The sequence below is a fragment of the Onychostoma macrolepis genome, chromosome 18 (genome assembly GCF_012432095.1).
Source record: "Onychostoma macrolepis isolate SWU-2019 chromosome 18, ASM1243209v1, whole genome shotgun sequence".
Lineage (NCBI taxonomy): Eukaryota > Metazoa > Chordata > Actinopteri > Cypriniformes > Cyprinidae > Onychostoma > Onychostoma macrolepis.
In genome coordinates this window covers 33,383,752-33,407,309 of record NC_081172.1, presented here as the reverse complement: position 1 = coordinate 33,407,309, position 23,558 = coordinate 33,383,752, and the positions used below count along the sequence as shown (strand labels likewise).

General features: G+C 36.9%; 1 protein-coding gene across 1 annotated transcript; it reads right to left on the bottom strand.

The window, feature by feature from the left end:
• On the bottom strand, window positions 1–14,810 carry chrnb4 (cholinergic receptor, nicotinic, beta 4 (neuronal)). The gene is made up of 6 exons (XM_058751274.1): window positions 14,483–14,810; window positions 6,735–6,880; window positions 4,884–4,928; window positions 4,551–4,660; window positions 2,274–3,294; window positions 1–240 (listed from the first exon to the last, which is right to left on the bottom strand). Exons 1-6 carry the CDS (start codon window positions 14,670–14,672, stop codon window positions 67–69), a joined length of 1,686 nt encoding a protein of 561 aa, XP_058607257.1. The 5' UTR covers window positions 14,673–14,810; the 3' UTR covers window positions 1–66.
• Window positions 14,811–23,558: the final 8,748 nt, after the last annotated feature.

Genomic DNA, 23,558 nt, shown 5'->3' with positions numbered 1-23,558 from the left:
ATCATTTTGGCCACCACTGTATATCTATATATATATATAAAGCATCAGTTGATTGAGATCTTCAGCTCACATCCCGTCTCGTCTGGACGGCTCTGCGCTGGGCTGCTGGATGGCTGCGGTCTGGCTCTGGAAGAGCGGCTGGAGGAACAGACCCAGCGTTCCCACCACACACACAATCACAAAGATCCACAGAAACAGGCGGTCCACCACCATGGCCACGTACTTCCAGTCCTCGATGACCTGCAGATGCACAGAGATCGGCTCGTTAATAAACCTATTAACCCATTAGTACACTAATAAGGGAGAAGGCAGAATGAGCAGCCGCTCCGTCTCTCAGACTGCTGTCCTCGGCACTTGCTGATGCTCACTATTATTCTCTCTCTCTCTCTCTCCTCCAGAGTGATTTAAGCACACGATCGATGCTCTTACAGTGGGCTCTCACCTGTTGCTGAATAAATATTCTTTGTTAAACTTAAATGACATTCACCTTTTACTGTACAATTTGATCTGTTTTAAACCCATAAGGTAATATCTTACTAGATATGCACAGAAAGTGAGGACGAGTGAGATGTTAGACTAGTGTTTCCTGTAAATACACAGAATTACAGCAAATTAAACAAACATATGGTTAAACTAGTACAGATTCAATGGCTCTCATGAGCAGTTCCTTTTTTTTTTTTTTTGGAAAGTCAATAAGACTCACAAACCGTCTGACAAATTGAACAGTTCACAAATACTTTATGTTTTAGATCGATAGCAGGGCAATTATGGCCTGTGATTTACAAGTGAAACCATAAAAGTCATAAAAGGTTCTACAAGCCATCAATCCCACTAAAGAGTTCTTAGGATGATATGAAATTACTGATAGTATGAGCTCAACATTTATTACTGTTCAAATGTTGTGCTTTTACTTTAAATAATACTTTGGTTTTTTAAAGTGCACCTATTATGGATTTTTGAAAATGATCTTTCATGCAGTGTGTAACACAGCTCTAAGTGAATGAAAACATCCTGCAAAGTTTTAAATCTGAAAGTGCACCGTGTTTAAAGTTATTGTCTCTCAAAAGAAAGAGTCGACTCTGAATCATTGAAACGAGTCGTTTTTAAAACGAATCTTAAGCCGTTTCATTTTGACGTCAAAATGAAACATTAGCATATTGCCCGCACACTTCCATTCAAAACAAACAAAACACAACAGACATACAGTCAACACTTCAAAAGTCCAGTCAAAAAGGAGAGAGAGAGAGGGAGGGAAAGGATTTTTAAATGTTTTTGAAACATTATTATCAATGCTGAAAAGAGCTGTGCTGCCCGATATTTTTGTAGAAACTGTTATATTACCAGTAAAAAGTTTCGGCAAATAAGATTCAAATAATAATACTTTTATCCAGCATTAAGGACACATTAATTTGATTAAAAGTGACAGTAAAGACATTCCTAATGTTACAAAAGTTCTCTATGTCAAATAAATGCTGTTCTTTTGAACTTTGTGTTCATCTGTGAATCCTGAAAAATAAAATGTATGACCGTTTCCACAAAAATATTGGGCAGCACAACTGTTTTGAACATTGATAATAATCAGAAGTGTTTCTTAAGCAGCAAATCAGCATATTAGAATGATTTCTGAAGGATCATGTGACACTGACCACAGGACCAGATGAATCCTCTGCACAATCTGACTTTGCTGCAGCATGGAATTAAACTGCGGGTTTCGTCTGGTCAGAGGAGAACTGGCCCCCGACTGAGCCTGATTTCTCCCAAGGTTTTTTTCTCCATTCTGTCACAGAGGGAGTTTTGGTTCCTCTGGCTTGCTCAGTTGGGGACACTTAATTTCCAGCGATATCGTCGACTTGATTGCACAGATACTATTTAAACTGAACTGAGCTGGACGATGACGTCACTGAATTCAATGATGAACTGCCTTTAACTGAAAATTGTGTGTTTACTATTGTCCTTTTGCATTATTGACACACTATTTTCCTATTTAAAACTGTAAAGCTGCTTTGACACAATATGTATTGTTAAAAGTGTTAAAGGTGACTTGACTGAAGACTGGAGTAATGATGCTGAAAATTCAGCTTTGATCACAGCAATCAATTACAGTTTAACAGATATTCACATAGAAAACATCTATTTTAAATTGTAATACTATTCCACTATTTTTACAGTATTTTTGACCATATACTGTAAATACAGCCTTGTTGAGCCGAAGAGACTCTTTCGGAATGCTAGCGTATGTGAAAGTGTATCTGGGAAGCGATAAAGTCACTCACACTTTGATCGTCGTCGTTTCCCATCATGTGATCTGCTACGTAGCGAACGCCATCCACGGCCTCCTGAACCTCAGATCCCCAGTCTGGAGCTGGCCTGCTCCCTCTCAGGTCCTGTGTGGAGTTATGTCCGTCGGGAAGGAACCCAGCGGGCCGCAGATCTCCTTTCTGGATCTGAGGTCCTCTGCTGTAAAAGTGTCCAGGCGACGAGAGCGCAGAGGACGCGGCCAAAAGTGCAGAGGCCGACGACGACATCTCAGATTTGTGAGGATCGGCGAAGCCCAGCAGTGATGATCCGGGATCCCTCAGACGGCGACGGGCCGAGTTTCCCCGTGGTCTCTGCATAAACAGCAGTGCTGGAAGTCTGACCAGGAACACCAGCTTGACCCAGTCTGGCATGCTGTGTGTGCTCGGAGAGCGATGGTGCACGTTTAGCACACAAACGCTGGTGATGATGGAGAACGTCACCAGCACCATGGTGAACATCAGGTACTTCCCGATCAAGGGAACGTCCAGCGACGTGGGCGGCACGATCTTGGAGATCAGCAGGAGGAAGACGGTCAGCGCCAGCAGGACGGAGATGCACAGCGTCATCTTCTCGCCGCAGTCCGAAGGCAAGTAGAAGACCAGGATGGCCAGCGAGGTGATGAGCACGCAGGGGATGATCAGGTTGATGGTGTAGAAGAGCGGCTTGCGCTTGATGATGAAGTCGTAGGTCAGATCCACGTAGGTGGGGTCCAGAGCGCTGACCGTCCTCCGGCCCGGCAGAGCCAGGATGTCCCACTCGCCGCTCGGAGTGAAGTCGTCCATGCTGGCCACCTCAGACTTCAGCAGCAGGTCGATCTCGGTGTGATCGTAGGTCCAGGAGCGGAACTTGAGCGTGCAGTTCTGCTGGTCGAAGGGGAAGTGCTTGACCTCGATCTTGCAGGCGCTCTTGTAAATGGCGGGAGGAAGCCAGGCGATGCTCCCGTTGAAGAGGACGATGGCGTTGGTGAAGACCGTCACTTCGTACGTCCCATCCGCACTATGGAGCGAACATAAACATACAATGCATGTGGGATGTGTGACTACTACTAGGGCATTTTAGGCTATATACAGTGGTGGCCAAAATGATGAGAACACTAGTATTTTCAGCAACTAAAAATGGTTTAAAGTCAGTTATTTCTATCCTTTGCTGTAGTGTGTCAGTAGGAAATGTCAGTTTACATTTCCAAACATTCATTTTGCCATTAATTGTAATAATCCAGTGAGATTTTTGTGCTCCACACAGAGATCTGATCTGATCATCATCAGTCTGTCTGGAATGACATGAAGAATCAGAACAAACTGAGACAGATTGACTAAACAGGGCAAATTATCACGAGAGCGCAATTCCAAAACAGCGCCGATGAGCGTGGAAATTTCTGCGGGTGATTTACTAACAATGCACAAATTAAAGAACACAGACGCAACATCTCATTTAGAAATCGACCAACGCGATATACCAAGCGCAGCGCAAATTAGCGTAGTCACAAATAAAGAATAAAGAAGCCACAGTACGTTGAAAAAATCCGGAGGCCAAAAAATGAAGGTTTGCTAGAAGTTTCGATAGACCTGGTTTTGTGTGACTCCTACTTGATGGTTCCTGAAGCAAATAAAAAATAACATGGTTTGGAAAACGATGTTCAGATTTTGTGTTCTTCTGGCATTTAAAATAAATTAATACATGTGGAAAAAATCCTCTCCCTTCTACCACACGCTCTCGTTAAGACATGCTTTTTTGGGGGCGTTAAATAATGGTGCAAATACCAGTAATTTGACGAGCGCAAACGTTAGTAAATCTCGTTGTGTGATTCATTTGAATACTGTACATCCTCCGATAAATTTTACGTCTGAAAGGGAAACTCCTACAAATGAAGCGCAAAAATAACTTGAAGCGTCTTGGAGACACAGTTCTTCTGGATTTAGTCTCAGTTTGTTCATGTCATTCCAGACAGACTGATGATGATCAGATCCCCCGTCCCCCCTAAACTAAATGAAAATGATACATGTTGCCTTGGCAACAAAACAAAATAAGTTGTTTAATCTAATATTTATATTTTTTTATTTCAGTTAGCAAAAATGTTTTCATGGTTTCAGATAATAAGGCTGTTTGGAGTTCATGTAACTATCAGCTGAATGAACACTGCTGGCTGTTCGCTCAGAGGCACACTGGTGGAAGCTGGTGGCTCCTTCCTCGCAGGTTTCAGCGTCTGGTCATTATCTCCTGCAGAGTCCGGCTTTCTCTTATCAGAAACTCACTTGTTGTACAGCACTATATCAGGCAGCCAGATGTGTCTGGAGGGGATCCGGAGCTTGTCGATTCCCTCATACTCCGCCGGGTCCCACGACAGCCGATAATCATTCCAGTTCTGCAGATAATATCGCAATTGTCTTATTATTTCATATATGAGCTTTCCCTCGGTCAGACGGACACAATTACACACTCGATTAGCGGCGTGATGAATGGACGTGAGTGCACTGATTATTGGACAGGACACACGACGGGTAAATTCAAGATCAACACAAGGGCGGCAGAGCTGATGATGCTTTAATCAAGTAATAATTGACATCTGATGAGCTACTGACACTGACCTGAGTGAGCCAGACGTTCGTCGTCATGATCTGCTCTCTCTCATTCTGGAAGCACAGAAACAATAACACAAACACACAGCTGATACTGACTTTTTAAACAATTTCACAAGAATGAAAACTTGCAGAGACTGCATATATTTTTACATTATGTAGAAATGTATTTTCAGCAGCATGAACCCATAATCACTGTGATCATAATCATTTCTACACACAGACTTGTACTTTGCAAATAATGGATTATGAAAACTGAATTTAGATTATAGATGGAGAACACCAAAGACTCAAAAAAACAAAAACAAATTGAAAGTATTACACAAAGAATATCAAAATGTATTCCCAATCCCATGCCACACTTTTTTAGAAAATGTAAATGAATAAATGAATGAATAATTTTCCAATTGTTTTCCTATACCACATTATTTAGAAAATTTTAATAAATTATGTGAATATTTCCATAAGTAATCACACCACACTGAATAATAAAATGTTTACAGCAACTTTTTTCAGCAATACCAGCTGTGTGTGTGTGTGTGTGTGTGTTATATATATATATATATATATATAAACAATATATAACACAATATGATATTTAATGGGACACACATCCAGGGATGGACAGTATTTATAAAGCATGTATTTCAAATACGTATTTCAGATATAAAATACGATTTTGTAATTTGTATTTGATAGGTTTGATGAAAATGGCTTCATATTTTGTATCAAAATACTTTAGTGTTTATATTTTTGTAGTTTTAAAATACTGTAAAATACTTTGTAAGAAGTCTACATGATGACATCATAAAAATGCGGTGTCTGATTGGTGCCTGCAGTAGTTTGCCCAGACTTACTACGATATTAATGTGTCCTCTATACTTCTGTGGCTCTCAGTAGATTCAGTGTTTGGAGTTGGGTTAATACTCTTTCATACTTAATACTCCAGTTCTGCTGCTACTTTCTGATTCTGGCTACATTTCAAATCAAAACATATCGATCATTTAATAATTGCTGAAATGCTAAAATGTTTGTTTTCAACTTGCATAGGTGTCCAATGATTGATAAATAAATATCTGATTGATGAATATTGTACTGTGATAGAAGTAGCTGTTTAGTAGGATCGTGATTTTGTATACCACTGCATGAATGACTGCCTGACACATTTATATTTACGATTATCATCGAATGATTAATTAGTCAGAAACTAGTTGCTATGAATACAGGTGTCATGAAGGACTTGTTTGTCATTGAGTCAGTGTTGCTGATGCAAAGTAGGCCCTTCGTTACCAAACACCAAGAAACTAAATTAGGAGACAATTATGAGTCATTCACAAACCGTTAAACATTAAACTGTTGATTACTTTAAAACTAACCGTCATCTGGGAGATCACAGGGATATGTGAATACTGAATATGTCAGATTTATTGCATGACTCGGACAGAGAAAATCTGCTGCTATCAAACATCGTTCACTTCATCAGCTGAGTCGGTGTAACGGTGAAGGACAACTGATGGAAGGCTTGCCGAGAAATGTCATGCTCCCTTGTAAAAGTATTTTTTTAGTATTTTTAAAATACAAAATACAGTAGTTTATATTGCTACACTTAAAATTAAGGTATTTGATATTTTATTTTAAAATACATTTTGATGCATCTTTGCCAAACCCTGCATACATCATTGTTTTTAGTGGCTGGTTGTGAAATCAAACATCAATATCTCTGTCTGTTTAGGCCTCACAACTGATTGAAAAGCATTTTGAAATCTCTAATGCAACTCTCAAACTTTTGGCTGGTGAAATACACTACAAAGCCACTGATACTGACGTACTGAATGCTGGGGAGGTCTGGTTTTGACTCACCACACTGATGAGCTGCGCCAGAGAAACCTGCAGGAGAACCGTCACTCTCTCGGTCCGGTTCAACGCCGGCCGGATCAGTTTGTTATAGCGATCTTTACCCAGCAGCCAGTTCATCAAACGCTCCTCTGAATCCGCACAGAGTCCGCCTGCAGACCGCCAGAAAACACCTCAGACCAGAAGACCACAGACTCATGCATGAAACCGCCGCTACACTGCAAAAAATGCTTTTCTTACTTAGATTTTGAGTCTTGTTTCCAGCCAAAATATCTAAAAATTCTTAAATCATGAAGGATTTTCTAGACAAGTAAAAATTATCATCTTGTTTTCAGAAAAAACATCAAAATTAAGTGAGTTTTTGCTTGAAAATAATCTTATGTCAAACAGAAAACAAGATTATTTTTCTTACCCCATTGGCAGATTATTTTGCTTGTTTCAAGCAAAAACTCACTTAATTTTGACATGTTTTTTCTGAAAACGAGACAATTTTTACTTATCTAGAAAATCCTTTTTGATTTAAGAATTTTTAGATATTTTGGCTGGAAACAAAACAAAAAATCTAAAGCAAGAAAAGCATTTGTTGCAGTGTACAGCAGCTCGCTTAGTTTATAAAACACAAAGATGGTCACAATATCCTACAGAAATACTGCATTATGATTTTCAGTCGAATGCACTTCTTCTTGTACATGGCGACTAATTACCCGAGAAACTCCGTAAGAAAGAAAGAAAGATGTTTGGTGAAAATCAATTCCATTGGGTTGCTCCCAGCTAACAAAAATATATGTCCTAAGAACATTTTGCTTACTTTCCCAGTAAGTAATGAAAATTATATTTCTGAATGTTCAAAACGTCCAGGTTTTTGAAGTTTTAAAATTTTTTTTTTTTTTTTTTCTTGGTTAAACAAACACTAAGCACTTTATCATTTTGCAGTCATTATGGGAACATTAGTTCTGAATGTTCTCTGACTGTTCTGAAAGAAACAGTAACATTTAACAAACGTTAGATGAACACCCAACTCAAACATTTCAGATTTAAAAAAAAAAGATTCCTTGAATTATTTATAAATAACAAATATACAGCTGTTAATTATTTTACCAAAATAAGAAGGATCATACAAAATGCAAATTCTAAATTTGGAGTAAATTGTACATATTTTGTCTTCTGGGAAACAACTAAGTATCTTCTGTATACTCTGAAGGGCAGTACTAGATGATAAATATGATATTTAAACAAAATAAGAAAAATGCACAAAAGTTTTCACCCCCAAGCTCTCAATCATTGTGTTTCCTTATTGCACATCAGTGAATGTTTGCTGCTTCTGTAACAGTTGGGTTTGAGTCCCTCAGTTGTCCTCAGTGTGAAAAGATTGCTGGAAAGGGTTCCAAAGATGCTGGAAAACCAAAGAATGTGCAGGAGCTGGAGGATTTCTTTATTGAGGACAATACTGAATCAAAAATAACATGCATTTATACAATCACTCTTATTTTGGTAAAATAATTAACATTTTGCAGATTCTTCAAGGTGTATGTAAACCTTTGTCCACAACGGTGTAACATTTTGAGAACATTATTTAAGACCAGAACATTTTGAAAAAAAACTCTATTAACGTTACTAGAAGAACATTTGTTCAAAACCTTGAGAGAACCTTGTCAGAATTATATCCAAATTATAAATGTATATATATATATATATATATAACAAAATCAGTCTTAAGTGTCAATTTTTCGAAATTGAGATTTATACATCATCTGAAAGCTAAAACTGAATTGCTACAAATATAACCCAGCGACTTAAGACTGGTTTTGTGGTCCAGGGTCAAAAAAAAAAAAAATAAAATTATATATATATATATATATATATATATATATATATATATATATATATACACACACACACATATTCACACACACACAGGTGCATCTCAAAAAATTTGAATATCATGAAAAAGTTCTTTTTTTTTGTAACTTATTTCAGAAAGTGAAACTTTCATATATTCTAGATTCATTACATGTAAAGTAAAACATTTCAAAAGTTTTTTGTTTGTTTGTTTTAATTTTGATGATTAGAGCTTACAGCTCATGAAAGTCAAAAATCAGTATCTCAAAATATTAGAATATTTACATTTGAGTTTGAATAAATGACCATCCCTACAGTATAAATTCTGGGTATCTCTTATTCTTTGAAACCACAATAATGGGGAAGACTGCTGACTTGGCAATAATCCAGAAGACGAACATTGATACCCTCCACAAAGAGGGTAAGTCACAGAAGGTCATTACTGAAAGGTGTGGCTGTTTACAGAGTGCTGTATCAAAGCATATTAAATGCAAAGTTGACTGAAATTAAGAATTTGGGTAGGAAAAGGTGCACAAGCAACAGGGATGACCGCAAGCTTGAGAATACAGTCAAGCAAAGCCGATTCAAACACTTGTGAGAGCTTCACAAGGAGAGAACTGAAGCTGGAGTCAGTGCATCAAGAGTCACCACGCTCAGACGTCTTCAGGAAAAGGGCTACCAAGCCACTTCTGAACCAGAGACAACGTCAGAAGCATCTTAACTGGGCTGTGGAGAAAAAGAACTGGACTGTTGCTCAGTGGTCCAAAGTCCTCTTTTCAGATGAAAGTAAATTTTGCATTTCATTTGGAAATCAAGGTCTGGAGTCTGGAGGAAGAGTGGAGAGGCACAGAATCCATGTTGCTTGAAGTCCAGTGTGAAGTTTCCACAGTCAGAGATGATTTGGGTGTCGTGACGTCTGCTGGTGTTGGTCCACTGTGTTTTATCAAGTCCAAAGTCAATGCAGCTGTCTACCAGGAGATTTTGGAGCACTTTATGCTTCCATCTGCTGACAAGCTTTATGGAGATACTGATTTCCTTTTCCAGCAGGACGTTAGCACCTGCCCACACTGCCAAAACCACTTACAAGTGGTTTGCGGACCATGATATTACCGTGTTTGATTGGCCAGCCAACATGCCAGAACTGAACCTCATCTGGAATCTATGGGATATCTTCAAGAGAAAGAGTGGATCCAACAATCCAGACGAGCTGAAGCTCAATAGTGCCTCAGCAGCGCCACAGACTGATCTCTTCCATGCCACGCCTCACTGATGCTGGAGTTTGTGCTAAAGTGCCCCGACGGAGTATTGAGGGCAGAAATCAACATACTTCAAAGAACTTGAGCTTTTCTGTTTTGCAAATACTTTTTTTGATAAATCTTAGGAAATATTCTAATATTCTGAGACACTGGATTTTTTACTTCCATGAGCTGTGAGCTCTAATCATCAAAATTAAAACAAAAAAAAAAACTTCTGAAATGTTTTACTTTACATGTAATAAATCGAGAATATATGAAAGTTTCACTTTTTGAAATAAGTTACAGAAAACAATATTCAAATTTTTTCAGATGCACATATATATATATATATAAAAATCTAGACATATAAAAACAGGAAAAAAATAGAGGTCTGCGTCTAAGATGAATAGGCAAATGCTCAACTGTAAGGTAACAGTATTGGTAAAACATTACACTGGGAAGCAGCTCTGTGTTTTGAAGAGTTCTGACCTGGACTGATGTCCACTAAAATGTTCAAATAGCCCAATGAAAGGCGGCTTCAAAAATGGAATTTTCACTCTTAGATAAACATGTGATTCCTGACGGCACAGTGTTGGTAAATGTTATCTGTAGACTCTAGAAGATCAGCAGTTGTTTATGAGCGGCTGCAGATGAGCTGCAGAGTCAGCAGAACACAATCACAACCAGCCAGCAAACGCTCAACATCACACACATGAAACACTCAGCCAGCAGTCTTCATCTCACAGCATGCCGAGGAGATTCTTAAAATACATTTTTGTAACTAACAGTAAAATCAATGTTTGACGTAGTACAGTTGTGATACATAGATATTCCCATTTCTCTGATCATGTAGCGTTACGGTAGATCAATATAAAAATCTCTGTTTGAGTATGAGGATGTTTATTTGACAGTCTCATCAAAATCACACAAACATGATCCATCCAGGAATAGAGAGGGATAATTCAACACGAATGGACATTATTTTTTATTCATTCATTTAATATATAAACATACATAAAATATCCTGTCTGCACTCTGAATAAAGACAAAAAGCCCAAAAATAAATACAAAATAAACCTAATAATTCCTCTTTTGTATGCGATGGTCTATCACAGTACTCTCTGTATCAATTCATTAGTAGTTCAAGCCTCATGTACAGACAGACTCTTTGTAAATATACTGCAGTACCATCATTTCATAGCAATCATATAAATAATGCTGAGACAGTGTTTTCGATCTAATCTGACTCAGGACAACGCTCAAAGGAGTTTTTACTGGCCTCTAATATTTATTACAAATTTATTCTTACCAAGTTTCTGAACAAACGGTCAGATTAATTGTCAGTGTGCTTCATCATCTGTGTTGCGGATCACACACTGTTCCTGTACACGACACTGAAAATGCAGTATAAAACACATGGACTCACCACTGAGACCTGCAGCTTTAATTGGGATGAATTAATATTAATGAGCAGTGATCTGCGATAATTAGAGACACCCAGAGCTACACTGTAAGCACTCGCTTTGTAATGCTGATTGAAGAAACACAAAACACGAGAAATGAACAGCAGACCCACAGGAACAAACAGACAAAGAAAAACTTCAGCACAAACACAGCTCTGATTTAAAGCGATTGTGTGCAGAACCAGATACAGCAGGAAACGCTAGACGATTTACCAAGCAGGACATTAACAGAGGGTCAAATTGATATTTTAAAAAATATGTAATATTTAATTATTTGTCACTTATCATACTCAGAATGCTTACATTTAGTGATCTAACCCACAGTCATGATAACAACACTTGTCCTGTGTGCTTTATATTACACGGCTGAGTTATTACAGTTAAAGCTGCAGTATTTGAGCAAGTACATAACCAGCCAGTGTTCAAAACTATCTCCTTACTTTAGCCCCATTCACAATGTTTAGTTTATAATAATGTTTTCTAATCTGAGTGGTTCTGGTAGGAATTCATGGGAAATTCAAGCGTGCCGCAGCATCATTACGTCACGTCTGTAAACATAAAGAAGTTTTCCCGGATAGTAGACTATATCACATGTGAGGATCCTGCAGGTGGAGGATCGTTTATAGCCTTTTCTCACAACAGCTGGAATAATTTATCATTTTGATGGCGGATTGTAATCCAGAAAGGATTATGTGTTTATGAAACACATGTGACTGAAATCAAATTATATTTAGATTTAAATGTGTTTTAAATGTGCATCTGATTACAGATAGCCTGGGATTACACAAGATTTGTATTTTAAAGAAAACCAGTTTGGAGGAAGAATAATTTGCTTTTTGGGTTAAAATAATTTCTTTATATAAAATTCAAATGGTATGACAATTAGAGATTAGGCTGTACAGAAATTGAAATCACACTATAGACACATAGTCACGCAATGCTGCTGTTGTTAACATTAACAATTTGAGAAAATGTATAACAATAATAATTATTTGCACGGTTTGATGTGATATGAGCTAACCGATCGTTAGATTTAATCACCATTGGTAGCATGATTTATTGTAATGTTTTTTTCCTCAGTTGGTCAGAACAAAAGTGGCAGACTTGTTACTTGTTTAGACGACAATATCCGGTGAAAATATCTGGGTCATATATTCCAAGACGTAGGCTAGAATCTGTGATTCCTGAGTACAGTATCCACACCGGTGCAGTGACTGACAGCCACACATACTCCTCAAAAAGATAATTCCACAAATAACTGCAATTCCAGGTTTTCAAACAGAGATGGCGACAAAGAGGCAAAACTTACAGACAGCAGCTTTAACTATAACAAAACAAAAACCATACAACTGTCTCATTACTAGATATGAACTAACTGAAATAAAATAAAATAATTAAACTTATTTTAGGTCATCTAGTTTCTAAAGCAATGTCTCTCATTTTCATTTACTTTAACGTAACTAAAACTGAAATATTTTGTAAAAAAAAAAAAAAAAAATGTGTATATATATATATATATACTGTAGAAATATTTTGAATAAAAAAAAATACATAAACACTTAAATTTCTAAAACTTTAGCTAAAAAAAAAAAAATCTACATTTGAATACAAACTATAACCACATCTTGATGATAATAAAACACTACCAACTAGCCCCTTCTGAGGTGAATTAGGCAAATGAAAATGCCAGAGCCTGAACTCTATTTGCCATCTTTATTTGGTCCAGTATTTAGGGTTACTTTCATTCTAAATGTAATTTATTAAGGGGTTTAGCACTGATGCACCGATGACAGGCGGACAAGCTCCCAGTCCAGATACAGTAAATAAATATGCAAAAGAAAATCCAGTGCAGGTCACATGCAGGTCCATTTAGGGACACACAGACCATGAGCATGCAGTCAGCGTGAGATTTGTTGAAGTGTTTTATGACCGCAGGCTGTCCTCAGCTATAGAGAAGAGACAGAGCCACACAAAGACATGGCCTCAAATGGCCAGCGACAGTGAATGAGCGGCCTTCAGTCCCTCACGCATTACTGCCTCAGCGTTAGGTGCAGAAAGTGTGTGTTTGCATTTAACTGCCCAACAGCTGTCTGATTATCACTAGTGCTTTTAAACACACTGACAGCCATCAGCCCGAGCGCATGAGGTTTAGCTGAAAAGCTGTTCTTTTTCATATACATTTTTCATGCTACACATTCATATAATTAAAATGTTTGGATTCTATAATAACTAGTGTTGTTTGGACATTTTATTTTTCCACTGTTAATGTTAATAGGCTAGTTAATAGTAACATTTATAGAATGTTAGTTCAAAATTATCTGATGCTCTCAAAACATTAACATGAAAATATTACTCATGAATTGTTCATGGAACTTTTTTCTGAAACATTTTAGTTGGCCATTCGTCTAACATTTTTTAAATGTTACAATTTTTTTCAAGACATTTACAGAATGTTCAAAAGTAACGTTCCCATACAATTTTCAAAATAATCACATAACCAAGAAAAAACCTTTTGAAAACATTTTAAAACGAACAGTGTTTTTATAACTTTTCATAACGTAGGTGCAACGTTCTTAGATTATTTTTTGTCAGCTGGTTTGTGTCTGCAATGCGTAAAATGTTTGGTTTTATATTTATGCTTTGTAAAGTGCCTCATGCACTAGCTGCATGTGTTAAATCAAGTAAATATATCATTATGATTGTTTTGAATATCAGTAGTATCTGTGACAGAGCTGGTCACGTGATCTTAACATGGCGGCTCATGAGGAGCCATAGAATAAAAACAGCCTTATATAAAACTGGTGTCTTCATCTCACATACATAAATATACATCACTTTAATGATGCTACTCAAAAGTGCCATCAATTTTGTTTTTATTTAGCAAAATAAATAAATAAATTAATAAACGTATGTACCTTTAAATAGTTCAGCTGTGTAAGAAGATGTCTTAATCAAAAACGTCAAGTCAAACAAAACAAAGAGAGAATGTAGTGTTTTAAGCAGAAGGAAGCATTTGTTAAATCCGAGCATTTATTTGCATGATCTTGGGATCCCAGTAAAGCAACAATCTCACGATTTTACAACAGCAATAAATCAGGGAACCACCAACAACGACTGTAAAGCATCTCTAAAGCAAAAGAAGCAGAGTTAAACTTCTGTAACTGAGAAGTTGTATCAAAACTAAAACAGTGATGGCAGACGGAGTTGTTTTACTTACTTCGGATGAGGGTAAATATGCAAACGATGACGGACAGCGCGCGCGTCATGGTCCGTGTGTGTCCCTGCTCCTCAGTCCCATTCCGCCTCATACACAACCACAGAACTCCACAAGAGCGAACAGCACTGATGATGATGATGATGAAGAAGCGCTCGCACCCGCAGCCACAGCACGAGCAGCAGCGGAACATCCAGGACTCGCTCCTGCTCCGCCGACACACACTCACACACACTCCTCTGCGCCTCCCTGCCTCTCACAGCACACCGGGGCTAGTTGTCACAATTTTTAGGTTGAGTTTGAAAGTCAGGTTTATGCATGCAGGCACGGTCTTGGCAACAAAAGGCAAACAAATTTATGTTTTAGCGTTATTGCTCAGTAGGGGGAAAAAATGTTAATTGAACACGTGACCTTCTGTGACAACGTGCCCCAGTTGCACTATAAATGCTACGTTGTCGGTATAACACCTCATTAAGCAGCCTCTTCTAGGCTAAAATCTAAACAGGAAAACAATTATGAAAACAAGTCAAATCTAAAAACAGAAAAGGCTTTTGAGAACAGATATGTGACCCTGGACCACAAAATAAATAATCTTTCCATTGATGTATGGTTTGTTAGGATCGGACAATATATATTTGTCTGAGATACAACTATATGAAAATCTGGAATCTGAGGGTGCAAAAAAAATCAAAATATTGAGAAAATCGCCTTTAAAGTTGTTCAAATGAAGTTTTGATATATTTATGGTAGAACATTTACAAAATATCTTCATGGAACATAATCTTTGTTTAATGTCCTAATGATTTGTGGCATAAAAGAAAAATGTATAATTTTGACCCAAAATAAAATGTATTGTTGTCTATTGCTACAAATATACCTGTGCTGCTTATGACTGCTTTTGTGCTCCAGGGCCACACATTGTAATGAATAAGCAGGCTGGTGTGTGTGTGTGTGTGTGTGTGTGTGTGTCAGGGCAGGTCACTGCACATCCATCACGCCTGTCTTCCTCCGTTTGCTGTTTCTCTTGCCTCTCTTTCTTCTCTCCATCAGTGTCCAGCTCTCAGTCAACGGCTGTACAATCAGAGCTCAGGAGAGAAACTCAGATGAATTAGACGTTCTGAACCAGACACTGTGCAAGTTTTAGAATAAAAGTAATTCCCACGGTGCACACAATTACTCTAATAGACAGCAACTTGTAATAAGGTGCATGAATCATATTGTTGGTAAAAATACAAATTATACTTCTAATATTTGTAGATAAAACTGTTTAGAAGAAGACATTCACATAATGCATAAAGTAGTTGATAAATATATTTCCCTCTTGTCTTCTCAGACCTCCTCATGTGATCATCTGCTCTCACAGGTCATTCACAGGGTCAGAGTTCAGGTTAAAACACTCAAGGTCTGCTCTGTGACAGAGATCTGTGTTTGTGGAGCAGAGAGATTTGCCCGCTGATGTCCAGTCATCCGGTCAGCCGCTCTGCTGAATGAATGGGGGAGATGAGACCCTCTCTGATGCTGAGCTCGACAGTAACAGGTTGATAAAGGTGCAATAAAAATATATAGTACACACAGATACTGCAAGGATAGATTCTAGTTTTTATTGATACTTTTCGCTATTGAATGAATTATCATCACCATTTTGCTCACCTCATCTGCTATTTTGTGTTTGTTTTTTTAATCTGATCTTGCAATGCATTCTGGGATTTCCGTTTCTGGAAACATTAGTAATGTCACAGATTAACCCTGAGATACAGCGGTTTGCAGTGTTTTCTGTGGAAGCTTGTTTCCACCGGATAAAAAATAAATACCTGCAATTACCTTTTTTTTTATCCTGCGGCAGAAACACACTTCCACGGTTTCGGGGAGAGAGAAGCAGATGATATATATTTAAAGATTTTGCTTTTATTATTTGTTACTGAAGATCCATTTTGCATTTAAACAGAAGCCCTAGAGCATGACATCATATCCTGTTCAATTCAATTCACCTTTATTTGTATAGCGCTTTTCACAATACACATCGTTGCAAAGCAGCTTCACAGAAAATGAAAGTTTCTACATTACACTTTGGAATAGTTTATCAGTGGTGACTGTCAAGGTGATGTTCATATGGCAGGGAATGTACAGTAAAAGTATGCAGTTAGTTAATGACATGTATTCAAACAGAAACGTTGAACACGATTAACAGCAATGATTATATGTTGTGACCAAACTTATTGTAATGTAAGGAAAATTTGGTAGTTTTGCATGTTGGTTCAGGGTTGGTGTCATCTCAGATCTTCATAAGAGGCTGGATCCAGACTGAAGCTTTAATCTTTAACACACTCTGTTAGCTTAGATAATTTAGAAGTTTCATCTGGTTTTGTTGAAATATATAGCTGAGTATCATCAGCATAACAATGGAAACAAATCCCATATTTTCTAATAATATTACCAAGGGGCAACATGCAAATTAAAAATAGCACAGGGCCTAAGACAGAGCCTTGGGGCACTCCATACTTTACGAGATGATTCCCCGTTTAAATAAACAAAGTGATAATGGTCGGACAGGTAGAATCTATACCATCTTAAAGCCTGCCCTTGAATAGTTTTGTAATCGATCTATGAGTATGTCATGATCTATAGTGTCAAACGCAGCGCTAAGATCAAGTAAAACTAGCAGTGAGATGCAGCCTTGGTCTGACGCAAGAAGCAAGTGATTTGCAATTTTAACAAGTGCAGTTTTTGTGCTGTGATGGGGCCTGAAACCTGACTGAAATTCTTCATAGATACCCGTTGTCTATTAAAAGGGACATCCGATTCTAAGTGGTCGCAGTCAGTGATTTTCTGTCTTGATGTGAGAGTGTATCCTCTCAGAAGTGTGAGTGAATGATCAGATGGGATTATTGGGATTGATGTTGTAGGTCAGTGGGTCATTGTGTCAGATTAACAGCTCATGTGTAGTTCATTTATCTCAGATGCTCTTCAGCTAAACGTCACAGATCGGCGATTGAGAATGTGAATTAATATACTTCTCTGAATCTGATTCAGGTGTGACACGTTTCATACGTTTTTAAAATACTTGTGAAATGTAGAGATTAAACGTTTTGTTAATGTGGAGAAGTGTGGGGAATGTGAAATGCATTGCTGTTATAGAGTGCTATTGGACGATTGCCAGGAAAACTACAGTCTGTCACTTTTCCTGCTTTCATCCTAGTCTCATTTTTCTCTTACGTCTGGCAGCGATGAAGCACAGACGCATGAGTGGAGGTTTCTCAGCACGATTGAGCATTCACAAGAGACCTGGGAAAGTGTGTCCACATCGCCACAGAGAGATGCTGAAGATCACGCCGTTTCTGTTCCTCTACAACACCAGCAATGAACTCACAAATATTTTTAGGGTGAGTTCATCACTCACTTGACCTTCTTTGCCTGTGGAACATGTTTATTTAAAATAAATTAATGAAAAAAATTCAAATAAATAATAATAATAATAAAAATAATAATAATAATATATATATATATATATATATTTTCCATGAAAAACCTTTGACATCCATGGAAAGTTTACATTGCACTAAAGGTTCTTTATCGTGAAAAAATAGTTCTTCAGCTTATTAAAATGTTCTTCACACTAAGAAAAAAATGATTCTTTTCACTGAAAGGTTGTTTTGGGAACCCAAAATGGTTCTTCTATGCCTGGCATAATAGTGAAAATCCACTTTTAGAACCTTTATTTGTCATTAAGAGTGTACAGTACCCTCAACATTTTAGATTCTCTCTTTTCGCTCATTATAGATGATTTTCTGTCCTGTGCTGATGTATTCTGGACTTACAGAACTGAGAAGCTCATCAATAGCCAATAGGCATTAGTTACGCCAGATACAAGAACACTGATTCACTTGTCATTTGAAGGTGGTTTGGGGGGAGGAACATACCATTACAGAGCATTTGATTGGACAAAAATAATCAATATTTTTAGTGTTTATTTCTTATGTGCTGCTATGTTAAAAGTTTGTTTCATATTTATATTTGCTTAATTTAGCCAAGCTTTAGGAGTGCATAAGCTTATGCATGACCTGAATGTTAACAGACATAGACTAAAAGCCACAACAACTCAATTAAAGACCTCATAAAATTAGTTTATGTAAGAAAACAGAGAGAAGTGTCCATGTGCACGTGTGCGTGGGGCCGGAGGTGATGGAAGAGAAATGAGTAATCAGAGAACTGCTGCTGTAGCAGAGCTGTGGTCGTGTGGACATTCAGAGCGAGATATATATCAAACGGGCAGTTCATTACCTCGAGTGCTTGGCTCCTATAGCAGAGACAGCAGCAAATACAGAGATATTGATTAAAGCCTGAGCAGGAAAATCCACTCGTACAGCACGTGATGGGATGAACACGCGACTGCAGCGGGGAATGCACTGTGTCTCTGTGTATTTATGAACTTAAAATAGATTATGTGATCAATAAAGACAATGTACATACTGTGTGTGTGATTACAGTAATGGATGTACAGCAGCAGTGATAATCATGCGAGGTGATGGCGACTCATTCAGCTGCAGATCAAGTAATGTATGGACTGATCGATATGTATTTGAGAAGTAAAGAGGTAATGCTTGCAAGCATGTTAATGATTTATTTCATTTATGAGCACAGATGAGCACCTTCTCCTTCCCAAACAGCCCTCAACATCTTTAACTGGCTTCCATTTATAGCTTAGATTTATAGCTGGATTGTTAAATTTACACTTTTTAAAGATGGAAATCATATTTGTTGGTTTTCTTTTATCACAATATCACATTTTCGTTTGAGTGGTTTAAAAAAAAATGTGTGAAAAAAATGACTAGTTTATTAAGAAACATGACATCATTTTTAAAAAGTATTTTTAATTTTTGGAGTAGGTTTTACAAGAAAATACTATTTCAGTCTTTTGACTTCAAAATTTCACATTCGGCTCAATGTTACTAGTTTCTGAGTGAAAATTGTTACAAGATGGTTAAAACGATCAATATTGACTTCAGTTAGATTTGAAAATGGCTAACTTTAGCTCTTTATCTCCATCTTGTTATGCATCCTGTTCATTTCTGTGTCATTGTGTAAAAAATGAAGAAAGTTAATGAAGTCTGGTGTTGCCTTTGATAGAAAAAAATGTCCTTAAATTACAACCCAACACTGTCAGAAAAAAGTGCAAAGATTGTGCTTTTAGACACCTTATTAACCCTTAAGGTGCATATAGGAAAGATTTTCACATGCATACTTTTATTTATTTATTTATTTAATGAGCCACAGAATTTGAAAAGTTCTACATAACCAGAAGATTCATATGGTGAAGATCCTAATTCTTGCTGTGATATTTTATAGTTTGTGTCTAGGGAACAGTCTTTGGAAACTGCATTTAAGGCGTAACCTGTTCCAGAGACACAAAGTAAATGAAGTGAGGTTGGTCTCTTAATAACTCTCTCTGAAAGTGAAAACACTGAAGTGCACTTCATATTTCTTAATGTCCAGCACTCTCTCCTCTATTATTGTGTTAATTTGCTCTCCCTTCTCACCTGTCTGATCGTGATTAAAGCTCTCATCTGCATCTGAGATGGATGGATCCATTAGGCCTTTAACAGGTTTTAAAGATTGCTGCTGAAACCCACTGATGGGCCGATCAGCGGCGCTCATGAAGAGCAGAGACTCCAAACGCTTCGTCAACCAAACCCTTAATGACGTATTCATTCACTTGCACCGCCTGCTGAAGTGCCTGCCTAGAAATACAATCAATTTCACAACATCTTTTCATTTGAAATAATTAAATCCTTTGCCTAAATGTAATCATGTTGCATATTCTCTTTTGATCAGTGTAATTGTAATTGCATTATCATTTTATTATTTGATATAATTGCACAATAAAACTGCATTTGTTTTATTATTTGTAATTTTCAGTAATATAATGTTTAATTAAAAATTATCAATTTTGTTTACTAATTTTTAAATTAATTATTTTTATATTTTAATGTCTTTTTATGTATTTGTGACATTCAAAAGAAACCATTTACCAGACCCATTTCATCCAGCATAATTGCAGGCACAGTCATGTTATGTGATATTTATGTTATGTGATACAGATCATTCATGAGAGTCTGTCTTACATTAACAGGCCTGTAAAGCAGATTCTGTTTGACATCAATTACTGACAGCTTTAGCTGTATCACACTGAGCCAGTCCCTCTCTCAGCCCTAAAATACGCACGCAAATACATTTACATGTGCAAATGCTGTTTGAAGATTAATGGAGTTCAACTAGCACTGAATTCCCACTGATTTTCATAATATGGACAAAAAATAAATAAAAAATACATTCTCCAAATATCTTAACTTGTAATTCCTTCACTGTAAAAAATGACCGTGATTTTACAAAAAACTGTGAAAAAGATACGGTAAAAACCTGTTAAATGGTTAACGGTAAGTTCACCTAATATATACGGTGAAAAACTGTAATAGACATTTCAGACAATTTTACAGTGAAATACCGCTTTTGGAAGTGAAAAAGAATGTGAAATTTACAGGGAAAAACCGTAAACTGACGTTCCCAGAATTCCCTGCATTGCATTTCAAATTTTGTTTGAATTTGATGTTTTTTCTTTGAAATAACTAGGTTTCTTAGTTTTTTTCTTATCAGTTATGTTTTTTAGGGTTGTGTGTTACATATAATGTTGTTAAATTAATGTTTATTGCATATTTCAGTTGAATGAGTCTCACCATGATGGTGTTTAGTGTTTGTGTGAATGACACTGTGCACCTTCTATATCTGTTATTATTTTAAAGCTGCTTGTGATGGGCTTTGGTTCATCATGTGACTTTCTCATCACCTTCTGCATTTGGTGGTTATCAGTGTATTTCAAAGGTACAAAACAGATTTCAGTACTTCGATAGGTTGATATATTAGCATTATATCAGTTAATGAAATTACGGTATTTGACTGTAAATTTAAGTTAAAACCGAAAAACCTAAAATTTTGCTACCGTATATTTTACACAGCTGCCAGTTTTTTACGGAATTTTTTACGGAAAGTCATATAGGCCTGAGAATGATATAAGTGTGAGAAAATGATTATTATTGAGTGAACTGTTCCTTTAACTGTTCCTGTTCCTTCCCTGTTTCTAGTTCCTTTTGTTCTAAATGAAGTTTTTATAGACCAAATCATATGTGGAAATGCCCCATAATGATAAAATCGTCCGTCATTAAGGATGTTCTGTAAGACTTCACAGAGTATTTTACAGCGTCTACTCTGAAGGCGAATGCAGCAGCGTTTTATATTCATACTGAACATGAGCGTCACACCAGGCTATTAGAAATTCTAATGCAACCAGTAAAAGTTTTACAAGTCCGCTGCATTGATGGAGAGCATTTATCTCTGTGGAAATGGTGACAGAATCACTATATGAGGCAGTTAGTGCTGTGAGTGCAGTTTTACTGCGGCACGAGGACAGAACAGAGCCTTCAGAACAACATCAGCGTGATCTGGAAGTGAGTTTAAGGGCAAATCACAAAACCACTGACACGAGGAATCCTTGTCCTTGAGTGAGTTGCGTTAAACAGAGACCGTCAATAATCACCTGGAATGTGAATAATGTTTATCTCAAAATATAAACCATATTTTTAAGTACTTTAAAATGTTCTCTCTGAAGCTCAAATGCTTTAATAGTGTTTGTTCCCACCTCAAGTCCAACAGAAGAGCAGCGGCTGATATTACAAAATGTTATATATGAGACTGAATTATACAATTGTAATTTAATCACATAACGCACAGTGCGTGCATAATTATTATGCAACTTGATATTCTGATCATATTTTTTTTCCCCCAAGCACATTTTACCAATTCCAGACCACAATTCCATAATAATTTTGAAGAATTGATCTTCCAGAATCTGGCAGTAAGTTTTGGGAGTTCATTTTAGTCAACCTCTGCAAGACAGACTTTTTTAAAATAGAAATGGACTAAAAACGAATCTTTCTGCCAGATTCTGGAAGATCAGTTCTTCAAACAGTGGTACAAGAGGATGTGATGCTGGTCCTTCAAGAGTCTTTCTCAACTTAAAAAGCCTATATGAATCAGTCTTTGTGTATTTCACAACACTTCAGCTTGTGATTCTTATTAAGTGAGGGTCATTTTTTAGGATTTTTATACCCAAGCAAAGTCTCTGAGAACCTGACACATTGCACAATTAGCATTTAATTGTCCAATGGTCTTAACTTTGCAAATTCTGGTACTGCATTAGTATTGCATCCTTCTCATGAGCATTTAATAATTTCTGACTTTCAGTCTGATTTAAATCTCTTTTTTTGGCTCATTTTATCTGTAAAAGAAAACCTGCCTAATAATTCTGCACACCTGAATATAAGGAGTTTTTCACTTCCAGCCTTCACGGACAATTATATATCACTTATAAATGATTAAATGCTAAATTAATAGTAGTTGATGTGGTGTGGAATTGGTAAAATGTGCTTGGAAAGAAATATGATCAGAATATCGACTTGCATAATAATTATGCACGCACTGTTCAACATTCACATGTGATTACAGGACAATATTTTAATCCAGATCTCAATCCCTGGGCTGGTTATGATCCTAGATGTGGATAAAGGAGCAAATAAAGGAAATAGGTTCAGGGATCAGTTTCTCCAGGCATTATTTCATGCACATATCACTGTCATCAGCTCTAAATCACTGATCTTAACCAGAAAACATTCACCCCAGAGGACACTAAAGCACTGCAAAAAAAAAAAAAAAAGATTTTCTTCCTTAGTATTTTTGCCTTGTTTTCTAATATAAATATCTAAAAATTCTTGACTCAAGATGCATTTACTTGACAAGTAAAATCACTTAAGATATTATGTCTTGTTTCCTGAAAAAAAAAATGCAAATTTTGTTAGTTTTTGCTTAAAACAAGCAAAAATATCTGCCAATGGGGGAAGAAAAAAAAGATCTTAATTCAAAGGCTAAACAAATTATTTTTTTCTTGCCCCATTGGCAGATATGTTTGCCTGTTTTAAGCAAAAACTAAGATTAGTTCACCTGAAAATCATCATTCTGTCCTCATTTAATCTCT